Below are 14,346 nucleotides of genomic sequence, written 5' to 3' on the forward strand. Positions count from 1 at the left end.
ATGACAGTATGTATTCCTAATATCCTGTTGACATTACTGTTAGAGAAATAGAATCGTGAACAAGTATTTGATTCACTGCTGGAAGAGGACGTTCGGAGTAATAACTAGACATCTAACGACTTGTTCAGTAAAGACTTGAGAAATTTATTGCTGAAAACTGCACAAATCTTGCCAAGGAAGCCTACCTACCTCTTGTCTTTTCGTGGGATAACCAAGCCATTGTATTAAAGAAAACCACGCATGCTTTAATCCAGTACAACCTGCAAACTTCTTCTCTATGACCACCTGTATTCACCCCAACCCTCCTTACCGAAACACTCCAATCGCAACCAACTCAACTGACCGCCTACCGACCCACCCACCATAAAACCTCACCATCATTTCCCTATCCTCTCACTTTCGCTGCCCAAGCAGTCGTCCACCCCCGCCCACCCCGCAACGATCGTCGACACCAAGGCCCTCACCCCTGCCCCTCGTCATGTCCCACACGAACCAATCGCTACCACGCAGATAGAGTACTCTGCATATTGTACAAAACCAAGCGGGTCGTCATCGAAATCTTGCCCTGCGTCGGTGTCTTGGGTTAGCGAGTATGCGTATGGTTCTGTAGCGAGTATAGCTTGCGTAGGACTAAATGCATGACACCTTGGGTAGTACTAGTACATATGGTAGGGAAGTCGGTTGTAACTTGTATGAAAGGGAATGAGAGAAGGGCCGCTCAGTGCAGGTGGAAGTGTACGGGTGACTTGTATGAAGGAAACATGACCATGCTACGGTACATCGCCGTTCATGTCAGACCTAAGAAAGTGAGTGAATCACGAGGTATGCAGGAAATACTTCATTTTCTAGGAATCCAATCATCCAGATGCCACCAAGTCACCACCATCTCACACAGTAGTAGGAGGAGATATAGGCGTACGTAGCTGGTTAATCATCCACTTCACTTCACTCCCTTCCTTCCTTCCAACATCTACCCTACATCTTCAGCCCTACGCACATGACAACACCTTACCATTGTATGCACTAAGCAAGCTGCGAAACGCACCTATCCACACCCACACCCAAGCCAAACCACCAACCCATTCCTCCCTGTCTTGCCCTGCAGACAAGGAGACCCACGGTCCGGCCACGCTTCCCTTTCAGACCAAAACCTGCGTTGGGTGCGAAACGATCATCTCTCTTCAAAAGGACTGAGCCTGTGGGGGTTTTTAATAGTGTGCATATAGAGAACACTGTAGTGATTCAACATCTCACTCGAACGTGCTCCTTTGTTCGTTTTTTCTGGAGCGCTGGCGAGGGCATGGTGTACATACCGTAGATAGGACACATTCGGGACACACACACATCTACCTACTATCCACCATCTACCGTACCTATACGCGGTTCTCACGCCGCAGAGCCTAGAAAAAACAATGTCATGATAGATATCCGCCCCGTCCGGAAGCCTCGGCAGCATCTCTTCGTCCCTCCCCTCTACCTCCAATCCATCCAAACAACACCCATGCATGTGCTATTCCCCTAGCAAACCATGCTTAGAAATAGCCCCCCAGCACACCTTCAAAAGCAACATCAACAACAACCCTACCCGGCCACTCCCATGTTAATTTCACACTGAGCAGTAGAATAGCCACCTAAACCGAGGTGCAACATACCAGTACCATCCTAGCTACGCATGGTACCATAGCATACCATACCATATCTACGCACCGCACAAAGTACCAACGGTAGTACTACCAGTATATCGAACCAAAAACCCCATGCATACCCCTCTCCCCCATCCTAAAAAAAAGCAACAAAAAATCGCCAAGCCAACCGCGTGAGATCGGTGCTACCCCGCCACCAGAAGCTTATACAACAATACAATACCACATTGTAATTTGTAACCCACCACCACCCCCAGCCCAACAAGCCCCCAACGGCACCGAATTCCGGCCTCCCCCTCCCCCGTACTCTTAAAATAACACGATACTAACAGTAAGAGTATGTAATATCCAGGGTTCAGGTTCTGGTTTAGATTCTGCTTACCCTGTCCCATGCATAATGGTACCGTACCCACTGTACATACACATGTAGCTAGGTCCTACTCTATACCTAGTACTAAGTTGACACGCCAGAATAAGCCAGAGTTGGGGTTTTTAAAGTGCTGACAGGCACGCACACACACAGATACACATACACCCCAGCTGCCCGCCCCACCGCGAGCGCACTAAACCTGAAGTAGGTAAAAGGCTGCGGCCGTTGCAGGTGGGGATGTTAGTGATGGGGATGGAGGTGTTAGTCAGCGGTGAGGGAGCGGAGGGGCGAGGGGAGGGTGTGGTAAGGTGGGTGGGTGTGTGTCTTGCGTCCTTTGTGTTGAGGGTAGGGTAGAGGAGGGTATGTAGCGTACCTACTAACACTGCAGAGAAAAAGGGTAGAGTACATAGCATACCAAAGCATAGCTACAGTATACCATATACTTCAAAAATTCTAGACATATCCCTATGTTCTTCCCTATTAAACAATACATAAATACCCAAATACGCAGACACAGACTAGAAATTTCAAACCCCGTGTCAACTTACTGTACAATTACACTACAAAGGCGGCCTAAGAGGACGTGTACGAGTACCTAGTGACTCAACGTTTGATATTCGGCTGTAGTGCTAGATTGGGTATGAAGATTTGAGGGCGACGAAGTAGGAGTTAAGTTGTTGCATGGTTTTGTAGTGATTGATCCTTGCTATGGATTTTGATTTTCTAGTAGTCGGGTGGCACTACTATACACATGTAACGGTGTTGTAACAAGTTCTCGAGTTGCAAAGTGAACAGCTAGGTGTGATTGCTAGGGAGACAGGAAGAGATACATCACAGTTGCAGCGTTATTCACTACAAGCAAACAAGCATGCACTCAACATTGCCAAAAAAATAGTTTTTTACAAATTAAACCAAGGCTCCCTCGAGCCGGATATATCAACACAAAAATCTACGCTCAAAGCCAAATCAAACCAGACACCACCCCTTGAACCCAAATCCAAACCATCTATGACGTCGTGACTTTTTTTTTCCGCTGCGCATGACCCCAAAAAACACATGTCTTCATGAAATCATCTCTACAGCCGCTAGCTTGATCGCTGGAGAACAGGAAAACCCGAAAAGGCTGCGTGAAAGCAGCGTGGAACGGGTGAAAAGCGAATAATGTACAGCTGAAATGGAACCGCATCGGGTTTCGGCCAGCGAACTCGATTGTATAATGTACAACATCGGAGCCAGGTATGAAGACATGCAGAGATTAGATGCAAGGTATGCGAAAGAAGAAAAAACATGCAAATGAAGTGCGGCTTAGCCACATCATTCGCCTCGGCACAACCGAACCGTGGAATGCTCATCAGACATCGACGGCAGCTTGATTCTGCTCATGGATTTTGCGCAGAATTTTCGGGCCGTCAAGGGCAGTCTCGTCGAATCTTCGCGGGCGTTCCGGAATGTGCGTGTCATAGCTGCGGGGTGTGTGAATCGCCGCGGTCATTGGGCGACTCGGTGCACAGCATCATCGCGCACTCAGTCATGGTTCCCCCCTCGCCTTCGGTGCTTTCCAGGAAAGTCGACCTCAGGGTGCACAACCCGCATATGCCGTGTCAGTGCATCGTTGCGCGAAAAAGTCTTTTCCTCAACACACAGTGCACAGCGAACTTTTTGCTTGCGCCCGTTGTGAATGGTGTCTTCGTGTCGTGTCAGGTCGTACGGACGAGAAAAAACGGTGTTGCAAGGCTTCCCGGTCGTTGGGTTGATGCGCTCGCACTTGTGGGGCCCCGCCTGTGAGTTGCGTTCCAAGATAGCCGCTGATGTCATCGCATTGCTGAGGTTGGCATTTCGATGACCCTCGCGCTTGTGCTTCTGGAGCTTCTGTGGGGTTTCGAAACGCTGCGAACAGCCGTGGTATGTGCACGAATACGTCCCCGACTCAGCGCCTGTCGACGCCGGCTTGGTCAGATGACGATCGGAGAGAGCGCTGTTCTGGCTGCCACTCGGTGGCTCAGCCTCGCTGGCACTCGATTCCATTGATGTCAAATGCGCTGGGAATTCTGGTGTTTGATCCACAGCGGATGACATGTTGGACGACGTGGAGCGATACTGGGAAGTGGCCGCCGACGGTAGCCCGTGTAGATTGGCTTGCACGGATGATGGCGTGATGAAGTTGAAACCGGGTGACTGCTGTAGTGATGGGGCCGAAGCAGTGGAATAATTCTGAGAGTATTGCGGTGTTTGCCAGTTTTCGCGTTGGAAGGATTGTGATGATGTAGTGTCAAAGTTGGATAGTGTGGCGTTTCTGTATTGGTCGCCACCGTTGTATTGGCCATCATACTTGTTAGCGCCACTTTCCGGGAACAGTGGTGCCTTTGAGTCCTCATCATTTTCTCGGTAGTCCAGAAGGGCATCCTTGGGTGATATTGTCTTGACCTCAGCCTCTTCGTTGTTCTGCATCTGCGACTTCATCGCATAGGCTGCATCCGCTTGACGAGTTTGTTCACGTGTAGCTGCAGCACTACCAATCATGACAGGGTTAAAGTTGTTGCTCGGTTGACGGTAAGGTGAGCCTCGACGGAATGGAGAATCGCCTCTCGAGGCAGTGCTGGGGGGTGAATGGGAGCGCGCGTATTGTGCGGCCTGAAGAGCACGTTGGACATTATCCGTCGTGTTATTTCGGTATGGCGACAACAATGACGACTGACTCGGCTTTGATTGCGACGCTGGTTGCGCAGCCACCGCGTTAGGATCGTAGAAGTTGTCGGCAGCGATGTCTGTATAAGTCCTCTCGAACTTGGGCACCGGCCTCGAGTCTAGGTCGTCATAGTAAGTACAGTACTCGTTGAAGAGCCACGAGTCCACCTTGCAGAGAGTCTCACCAGTTGTAGACATCTTGTAGTCCATCTCGTCATGTGCGGTATGTGGTGTTGCCGGTGAGTCGTGGCCGTAGCTGGACACTGACTGTCGTGCCGAATGCGCAAAGTCTGGAACCTCGTCGCTCTGCTCTATGAGGGCCTGCTTCATCGACATGTGTGCAACCATTGTCTGATCCATGTTGCCAGACGTGGGCGTGTAGTTGTTGAAGCTGTTGCTGTTCATAAAGGAGTCTTGTGTCGGTGTATGTGTCGGTGTTGGAAGATGATGGTTGAATGGCCTCGAAGAATTGTCAGCAAGGTAACGCAAAGGGGAGCCGCTGGTGGCAACGTACTGGTACCCTGTCGACGGGGTCGCCGATTGGTATTGTGAAGCGCTGGAGCCTACAGACGACGACGACGAGGATGCACGCTGGTGACCCTTGACACGGTTCTGTGCTGGTGCCTGCAGAGACTGATGCTGCAGGTTACCATACGATGATTGCCAGGACTCACGTCCACTGCTACTGGTGTTGGTCGGCAGCATGGACGTTTGCGAGAACCCGTTCTGCTGGGACGGGGGTGTTGGCGTGCACTGTTGGACGCGGATGGCCGGATTCGGATTTGCGTAGTCAGGACAGGCGGTCGTCATGTATGAGCTAGAGCCAACGTCGACGACGGCGTTGCCGAATGCTTGCTGCTGAGACTCGAGATAGTCGTTGAGCAGCTTTTGGTCAAAGAGCTGTTGTGACGGGAAAGAGGGAGGTAGTTGTTGGTATGCTTGGTATGTGGGGAGTGAGGATGACGATGTGGTTGGCGTATGATGATGTTGATGTTGATGTTGATGTTGCTGACGTCTTGCGGGTAGCGCTAGCATGGTGATCGGGAGGGAGAGTAAGGGCCCAGGGCGGGGTGGCAAGTGCTTTATACTAGCAGCTGTCTGCACCGATGACTCGGGTATGTTCGCCGATTTGGACAAGAGACCACTCGATGAGGTGATCTTGAGGTAGTAGTGTGTGGATAAGGGTGGAAGGAATCCGTACTAAAGTTCGGCCCGGCAAAGTCGAATTTTCTGGGCTTGCAAGTGGTGTAAAGCGGAATGAAATGTCTTCTCTCAACGATGTGAGACGGTGTGAAGAGTGTGTGGGTGGGTGTATGTGTGTGTATATGTGTGTGTAGACGGGGATTGGGGGATGCTGTATGCGCGGGATTTGACCCTTCTTTCATAGAGTGGCTATGACGCAGCCTTGCAGGGATCACACGCCATGAAGCGCCAAGGCGTTGACTAGTGCGGGTTCAGGGCCTAGCTTCTGGAAAGAGATCTGCTACCACACCTGCATAGAGAGTACGACCACCCGGGACCCTGTAGCACCGAAGGCTGTGCACTGCATACTACGCTTCCCTACCCTACACCCTACGTGCCGGTACTGTACCGCATGCTCTTAGGCCCGACAGACGAGCTTCTTCGCTCTCACAGAGATTTCCAGACAGTCTGCATTCTCGGTTACCATCCGAAATCCCATCCTGGCAACCGTACCCCTCCGTCGCATCCATAGGCCGCTCCGAAAATAACCCATTCTCATCGACTGTCTGTCAGCCACAGGCCCAGGCACTGTCAAAGGCAGGTCACATGCCACCACGCCTGACTCAACTTGTCCGTCCAGCTCAACGTTAGTCACGACACGCAAGACGGATGGATGTGCCTACTCTACACGTGCGCATGATTGCTCTCATCCAGCTCTCAACAACAAGCCTAGAGTACCCCGAACCATGGAAAGCTGAATCTGGGTGGCAAAACGGCGCCCAAGCACCGCTCTGTGGGCTAACCAGCGACGATGCTGGGAATCCGATGTGTCCGCGGCCCAATCATGGGGCTATCGCATGCGGGGCTTGTGGACTATTCGTAGAATGGTTCATGCTCTATACAATGCTCTCTGTAGAGTAACTCTACACTCGGCCACCTTTCTCCTACTCTATGCAACAGCAGGAGCATGTGAAGTCCTCGGCCCCGGTAGTACGCTCCGACCTACCGTCAGTGTTAGGTTGCAACATGCCGGTCAGTCGGCCCTGAGACTTGCACTGAGAATAATCTGCATTCGCAACCCTCACAATACGGCGCATGTGCTGAACAATGTCTCTGTAACGTTCTGCAAGCATGTTATGACAGCCTCCAGCAACGTGGCATCGCATCGAAGCATCCCGAAAGGGCAATGAGGGGTGGACCCTGTGGCAGTGCAGCCCTATGCACAGGCCACACAGGCTGCATCCGCGGGCGCTCCGAGGTTTCTGGACTCCGGCAGAACACCGTCACCAGCCACACGACACTTGCTTACAAGCCACGGTGCTGCATGCATTTCCGAGTCTCCTCTGCGTGCACTGTTGGGAACATTTGTCACCAAGAAGTCGTTGGAAATATTCGAGAGCAACCAAGTACTACTCTACAACCCTTTTTGTTTGCTTTGTGATGAGACACTGTGCTTCTCCGGCCTTCTTGTCTGACCATGGGACGCTAGTGGACGTCCATGACATCATTCCTCGTCTTTGTCCATTCTACCCAACTCGACCTACCGTACAGTACATACATGCAGTGCTGCTGTGGAAAAATGCAGCTTCAGGAGAGGATCGAGGTTTGTCGCATTCTTGCTAATAACAATGTATCCTTGCTGTTCACCCGTTTCTCCCTCTTTCCTGTCGCTTCTCTTTTCTTCTTGTTCATCGCGGCATCATCGAAAGGGCACATCATCAGCACAGTACGTATGGAAACCCCAGTCGGACCATCACAGAAGACAAGAGATCGTCAACGGTTCGCGGAATGGAACACGCGCATGGGACCCCACGTAATTGTGGAAACACGCCGGACTGGACCCTGCATCCACCTGATGTCTGATTGCTTTGATGGACCTGGGGACACGCAATAAGGCCTCTTGTTTGCCGATCATGACGCCTAAGGCACCAAGGTTTTTTTAACCGTATGCAAACTGCGTCATAAGCGTGACAACGATGATGCAGCCAATATACAACGACGACGAATCATACTATCAACGACCCCCGCTGGCCATGATGGGCTGCAGCAAGTGTTCTCCTATTACGGCAGTGAGGCGCCCATTGCAGGACCCAAATCCATACTCCTACAGTACTTCAATATCCCAGAACCTGTTCACAGGCCCGTCCTCTTAGCTGACTGCAGACGGAGAACAGGAGACCGTTGATTTGACCCCGCCCAGCCACAGTGCTTGGCAAGCAGAAGGGAAGAGATGATGACAGTGGAGTACATGATAGTAGAATAGAGTACTGTACTCTACATCTACTACTCCTACCAGCAGCCCTTACCCAATTCACCAATAATGCCATTGTGAAAACCTGTTCGCGCCAAGACTGGACCCTGGTCGATGACCGTTTTCCTGCGTCGTCGTCGGCTTTCCCTGCATATCCGTAAAGCCTCCTTGCTCTCTCTGTCACCCGCTAAACTCCTCTCTTCATGCCCAGAGAACTTCTGTCCCATCATCGCCTGTGTGAACAAATCAAAGACGAGAGGAGGCGGAAAAGCAGCAAGTCCTCGTCCTCCTCCCAGACATAGTTTGACCAGGCTATCCAGTCTCTTCGCCAAAAAAAGGAAAAATTGAAAATTCGGAGCTCAACACACAGTCATCCTGCATCGCGGCCAAAACTGGCAAGACACCTCATCCTCGTCATCATTCGCTGGGCACGGCATTCCGCGGCTCATCGGCTTCACATCGGCAACAAGACAACCATCCCCGAACATTGCATTGTTGTCGTCGGCCCCCCCCTCCCAAACAGAACTCTAGCCGATCGGAGCATCCGTTTCTTACCAGTTTTTCCTCGGCACTACTTTATTTCCGTCCGCATTGCCCCTTGTTCAGCCGCGGTTTTCCCTTTCTCTTGTCGGACCGTTGCTGACAGATGCTTGGTCCATGAATGCTTCTCAACATTGGACTGCATTGTCTTGGTACGAGACAGACGACTTCTTGTTTCCGAACTTCCACCGCATGTTGGGAGAAGGCAAAAGGGCAGAATAAGCTGGCGTGGTGAGTGGACAGTACCGTGCCAGGGATGGCTTGTCGGTCGGTAGATACACACGGCTTGCGTGGACGCTTGCAAAGCTCTTCGTCAGCTGTACTCTTGTCAGCTGACAAGGTTGCAGCTGGCAACGTACAATACCTACCTACAGCTCTGCATCGTATAGGTTCAGGTATCTACTAGGTACTACAATACTGCAGGTCTTTTGATAGTGCATGCACGGGCTCTGACGATAAACAGCCCCCCATCTACAGTCCCCACTCCCAGATCTGCCTTCCGTCTCGGTAATCTACAATCTCTAGTCTCGGTCAGTCTTACAGGTAGGTACGGTAGGTACAGTAGGTACCGCATGTAGGTACCGTCTAGGACAGCCCGCTGGTTGGCTTCTCACTTTGCCCTGCCCGTGTGTGGTCCGGCTCTTGCCAGCCGGCGTGAACGGCTGACAAGGGACATTCGTTCCCGAGTGTACACATGGACAGTTGTACAATACATACCGGTACCTCTGGCCGAGAATTTTTTCATCGAATCCTCGTATCGGCCGCTTTCGTGCACAGGTGAGCAGCAGCTGATGGGCCAAATTTAGATCATTTCGATACTTTTTTCAACACCACCCCCCGAATGGCTTTTCCCTCTTTTTGTTCTTGCCAGCCTTGCGCTTCTGCAGTGTGTTTCTCGCTTGTCGTATCGATTCGCTGGGATGTTGTGGTGTGCTTTGTGGTGTGTGCGTTGAGAAATGGACATGTGCATGCATGGGTTGGGTAGACTCGCGTGAGTATCGAAGCTGTTTTCTGTTTTCTGTCGGTGATCAGCCAATTGCCAGATCTCGTCCTCCTCCAATGATGTGGTATCATGACCACCTTTGCTACCCTGGATGAAGGATCCATTTGCTGCATCGGAGGAGGATTGTAGTTGTTGTACTACAGTTCAGTCGCCTTTTGGGCTTTTTTTTAAAAAAAAATTGGCACAGGAATCCTGGAATGGACGGACTGTAGTGGCACTCCTTTTGAGTTAATACTCAATTCGCCGACGACGCCCATGATTTGTAGAGTGCAGCTACTCGCGAAATCTAGTACCTCTGACTACTTCCAGGTCATTGGAAGAGAAATTATTGATGTAGAGTGAGCGCCGAATGGTTCGTCGACCGTCCTCACACGCAGAGAATATCTCCGGTTCTTGGCTGATTCATATTCACAAATTCTATCGGCAGATGGTCTGAGGCAAGATCCACAGTCTCCATAGACCAGGTTCTACGTTTATGATGGACGTACGTGCTTACTTGCTAGGTACCTCATGATGATTGTCACATGTAACATCTCCACAAGCTTTTAACTTTGCACTCACAAATCTGCCCGTCAACACAGGGACAGGATAAACGCTCCTTCAAGTTCCTTCAGCCATCCCCTTAATTCATTTCAACAACTGAAAAGTCCACCAACCGCTTCTGTACTCACGTATTCCCTCATCAAAATTTACCGTCCGTGTTTTAGGAAACGATTGACATTTCTGACTCGCCTCATACTCTACTAGCTGAGGACGATCTTACCGCATTGTCGGGTGAGGTTTCCGTCTTACTTGCAGGTAGCTTTTGTCCCCGCTTCCACGTGGTTGGTAAGCGGTATATTGGTTCGTTGTGACTCGTGGACGGACGTTGTGGGATAGGTTTACATGGTCACGTGCTTGTGCGTTGGCTGGTCATCATGGGGTTGATCTGTAGTGTATGTACGCACAAAAAATGAGATGTCTAATAAATAGTTTTGCTCGTAATCTCTTTGATATTGGCTATGATTAGGGTCGGAATGCACGACGGCCGCTCAACACTACAGAGACTTTGGTTTTTGCGTCCATTTATTGTCCTGGACATTGGTCTGCATAGGAGCCCTGAGGGCATTATTCGATAAAGATACCGCTCTCGAATAAGAGACTTAGAAGTCATTGATAATGAGGCATTATGGTGGGCTTGTTGCTAATGACAGAAAGTTTTAACATGATTCATAGCCTCATAGCCTCCTTACCAACACCTCTACTACGACCTCCACATTGAGTCCTCTCATACTTACTTAAGGTTCATCGAGGCAATGGCACCTCAGTCAATCCATGCCTCTGGCCCGGCTAACTTCTGGATTCTTCTTCTACCACCCATCACCATGGCAAATTATGCGAGGAATCCAATATTCCTCAACGGATGACGTAGCCATTAGCCCGCTTACACTTTCATGTCTGTCTAATGGAATAGAGCAGCAGCACTTCTTCTGCCTACATGTCTCCTAAAGTAGAGTTTGTTCATCCCTAAATGCATTCGCATCGCCTGCTCCAAAGGGACTAGTGAAACTCTACTGTGCTCTCATCTGCCAATCAAACCGAGCTTATACCGCACATCACGTCCACTTGCCATTAGACTGAGTCCACGCGTTCTGGGCAGCTCATGCAATGCACACGCACGGCCATGGTTCAGGTTTAAGAGTTTAGCTAACTATTCTGCATGAGCTGGGAACTACAATCGACGTCTTAAGTTCAATGTTGAGATCTAGACGGCAGAACGATCCAGGAAGGAGAATCCCTGAGCGGGACATTCTAGTACACCACTGCTTCGAACAGATTCTCGAGATTGTGCATATGCTATATGGTGGCTGGCTGATGCTCTTCATGATGTGGGCTAGATGATACCACTAATAGGCACACTTTCGGTCAATTGGCTGGAGTTTACTTTGTCATGCTACCCAATCAAATGCATCGAGCGGGATCTACCTAACTGGTAGTCTACCATACTTTGATGAAATTCCGAGATTTTGCGGAGATCCTTTGCGGTACCCCACCTGCTTCTCGAACCCACTGCCACTGGGGCCGTCAATAGCATGGAGTGGGTCTAGAAGAGTGTGGTAACAGCCGCTGTTCACGCCCAAGTGTGGGACTTTTTCGGTGGCTGTTTAGAGTATCTCCTTATTTCCGAATGAGGAGACCATGCACATTCATAATTTCAGCCCAACCATCTCGTAAGGGATACATTGGGGACCTCGCGAAATGACTGCGAAGAGAACGGGGTGGCGCGAATGTTTGAGCAGTGACATGTATCTCAACATGGCTATTGTACGCCACAATCTATGTGTGTGATGTAAGCTGTGGCTAATTGATCGATTGTTGTGAGAGAAATTAACGTTTGACAATTTCGTCAGTCTCCATGCAGTTCATTCGGTTTGTCATGAATCGATGGCAAGAAACCTGCTATAGAGACACTCTCCACGCGGGTTACTGTGTTGGATTTCGTCGTTGCCCGAAAATGTGTTCCTATCTACCTGCCAGGGCGAAGTGATGCGGATTGGGGACAGCTCACTGACGCTGCGTCGGTATGTGTGAGTGTAACCAGTACCAAGTGTAGTCGTTCTCGTCGATCACCCACCCACAATGCAAGGAACTATTGTCACTGCGAGTAGAAATGCATCACACGCAATTGGATAGGAAGATCCCCCGCAAACCGTCACTCTGGATCATAAAATGGAAGCACCCTCAATGCAGAAGGAGATCTACATCAGCCTTGCGCTGGTAACGAATTAAGTGAGATGGGTGAATTAGCACAGACCGAATGTAAACCTTCCGTACGCCACTTGACCCCTGACAACCACATTGTGAACGTGAGCCTGTGCACTGCAGCTGAATCCTGAGAGATCATTTCTCATCTGGACAGCGCCTCTAGGCTTAAAAACCAACGACACACCCCGAATATGACCTCATACACGTCAATCTCCCCCAGATACTGTCGATCATTCGCTAGCACTCGCGCGACCATGCCACTGGCCCAATTACAAAGACCGGATTCAAAAATGGCGTTGCAGCAAGTCCTCGCAGAATGACTATCTTATGAAATATACCTTGGCCATTTGGACTATCGATCCAAGTGAGCCCTGTTGTCGGGAGTGGTACCCACGTTGTGTGAAAAAAGTCAAACATAAAGACGTCCATGAGGATGTGCAGATGGATACGGCAGGCCTTGCACGCTGAGCACCCCCCCGCTCCTTCTAGACAACAGCAAGACCTTTCATCATGCTTACTCTTCCTTCTCTCCTCTTGTTTGCTTCCTCCGCCGCTGCCTTCCCATGGGTAGCTGGCAGTCCCGGTGTCGACTCGTCCCTATTCAGAGAGGCACGTGAAGCACGCGCTGTCACACAGAAGAGGCAGGCTGCCTGCCCATTCAACGCCAATCACCAACCCGCAGCGCCTTACACGGCACCCTACACCTACGTGGGCGCCAAGAATGGTCGGCCAGGAACAGGGAAGGGTGGCATCAAAGTACCCGCTGACGGTGATACCGCACATCGTTTCGTACCCCCAGGCCCCAAAGACATTCGTGGCCCATGTCCTGGTCTCAACGCAGCAGCAAACCACAACTTCCTTGCCCACGATGGAGTCGTGACCTTCACTGAGCTTGTCGACGCGCAGCAGAATGTCTACAACGTCGGCTACGACCTCGCCGTTCTCCTCGCCGTGCTCGGTATTGAGGCTGGCGGCGACGTCGTCACTGGCAAGTTGAGCATTGGCTGTGATGCCACTTCACGCACCGCTCTGCTACCCATTCTCGGCAGACAGCCTGGTCTAAACACACGTCTCAAGTTCGAAGCTGACAGTTCGTTGACCCGGGACGACTACTTCCTCAACAACGGCGACAACTACAGCTTCAACGGCACCCTCTTCGCCTCGATGAAGAGCGTCGCCGACCGCGTCTCTGGCGGCAAGTTTGACTTGAATGCCCTCGCCGCATACCGCAGCCAGCGGTACGACGAGTCCGTAGCGACCAACGACAACTTCTTCTTCGGCCCCTTTTCCGTGCTTCTCTACGGAGCCGCCTCCTTTTTGTACGAGCTGTTCCCCAGCTACGGTCCCGAGGGCGTCGCCGATCTGGCCACCATGAAGAGCTTCTTCGGTGCAGTCGAAGACTTGTCTGCCCCAGGCGGCTGGCGCCATGTCGCCGAGCAGATTCCCTCCAACTGGTTCAATCGCCGGTCCCCCTACTCGCACGTCAACGTCACCACCCAGACCCTAGCCATGTATGCGCAATATCCCAAGCTCTTTGGTGGAAACGTTGGCAAGAAGAACTTCAATGCCCTTCCCGGCGCTATCGGCATCCTTGCTGATGGCAAGCTCCCTACCGAAGCGACTGAGTCTGACCTCTTGTGTCTGCTGTATCAGCTTGGTACCGGTGTCGTTCCTGCTAGCTTGAGCACCGTCACTGATATCACGGGTTCCCTCTTGAACTTTGGCGTCGCCAAGTTGAATCCCGTCTTTAGGAATGTCGGATGTGCGCTCAAGCCCGATCAGACGTTTCCCGGGAATTAGAGGCTGAGGCGTCGAAATCATGTTAGCACAGGGGGGGTTGACTACCGATCATGCCTCGTGATAGTATGATGCAGGTCTGGAGTGGAGAATGTATATAGTATTTGAGCCTTTTTGAGTTGGGAGGTAG

The 14,346-nt window shown here is 51.0% G+C and overlaps 4 protein-coding genes across 4 annotated transcripts; 1 reads left to right on the top strand and 3 right to left on the bottom strand.

Moving 5' to 3' along the window:
• Positions 1-393: 393 nt before the first annotated feature.
• Positions 394-1,194, bottom strand: IAQ61_000035 (uncharacterized protein; the record flags this gene model as incomplete). Its single annotated transcript, XM_003835130.2, has 3 exons — positions 394-466; positions 520-645; positions 1,046-1,194. Coding segments are annotated over 3 exons (348 nt in total), but the record flags the coding sequence as incomplete, so codon positions are not given.
• A 2,343-nt stretch (positions 1,195-3,537) lies between these two features.
• On the bottom strand, positions 3,538-5,733 carry IAQ61_000036 (uncharacterized protein; the record flags this gene model as incomplete). Its single annotated transcript, XM_066094502.1, has 3 exons — positions 3,538-4,817; positions 4,884-5,158; positions 5,213-5,733. 3 exons carry the CDS (start codon positions 5,731-5,733, stop codon positions 3,538-3,540), a joined length of 2,076 nt encoding a protein of 691 aa, XP_065955355.1.
• Positions 5,734-9,473: 3,740 nt separating this feature from the next.
• IAQ61_000037 (uncharacterized protein) lies at positions 9,474-9,931 on the bottom strand (the record flags this gene model as incomplete). The annotated part of the gene is made up of 2 exons (XM_066094503.1): positions 9,474-9,811; positions 9,910-9,931. 2 exons carry the CDS (start codon positions 9,929-9,931, stop codon positions 9,474-9,476), a joined length of 360 nt encoding a protein of 119 aa, XP_065955356.1.
• A 2,998-nt stretch (positions 9,932-12,929) lies between these two features.
• On the top strand, positions 12,930-14,219 carry IAQ61_000038 (uncharacterized protein; the record flags this gene model as incomplete). Its single annotated transcript, XM_003835135.2, has 1 exon — positions 12,930-14,219. The coding sequence occupies one exon, from the start codon at positions 12,930-12,932 to the stop codon at positions 14,217-14,219; it is 1,290 nt and encodes a 429-aa protein (XP_003835183.2).
• Positions 14,220-14,346: the final 127 nt, after the last annotated feature.

The sequence above is a fragment of the Plenodomus lingam genome (genome assembly GCF_022343315.1).
Source record: "Plenodomus lingam strain CAN1 chromosome Unknown contig_1, whole genome shotgun sequence".
NCBI classification, from domain to species: Eukaryota; Fungi; Ascomycota; class Dothideomycetes; order Pleosporales; family Leptosphaeriaceae; genus Plenodomus; species Plenodomus lingam.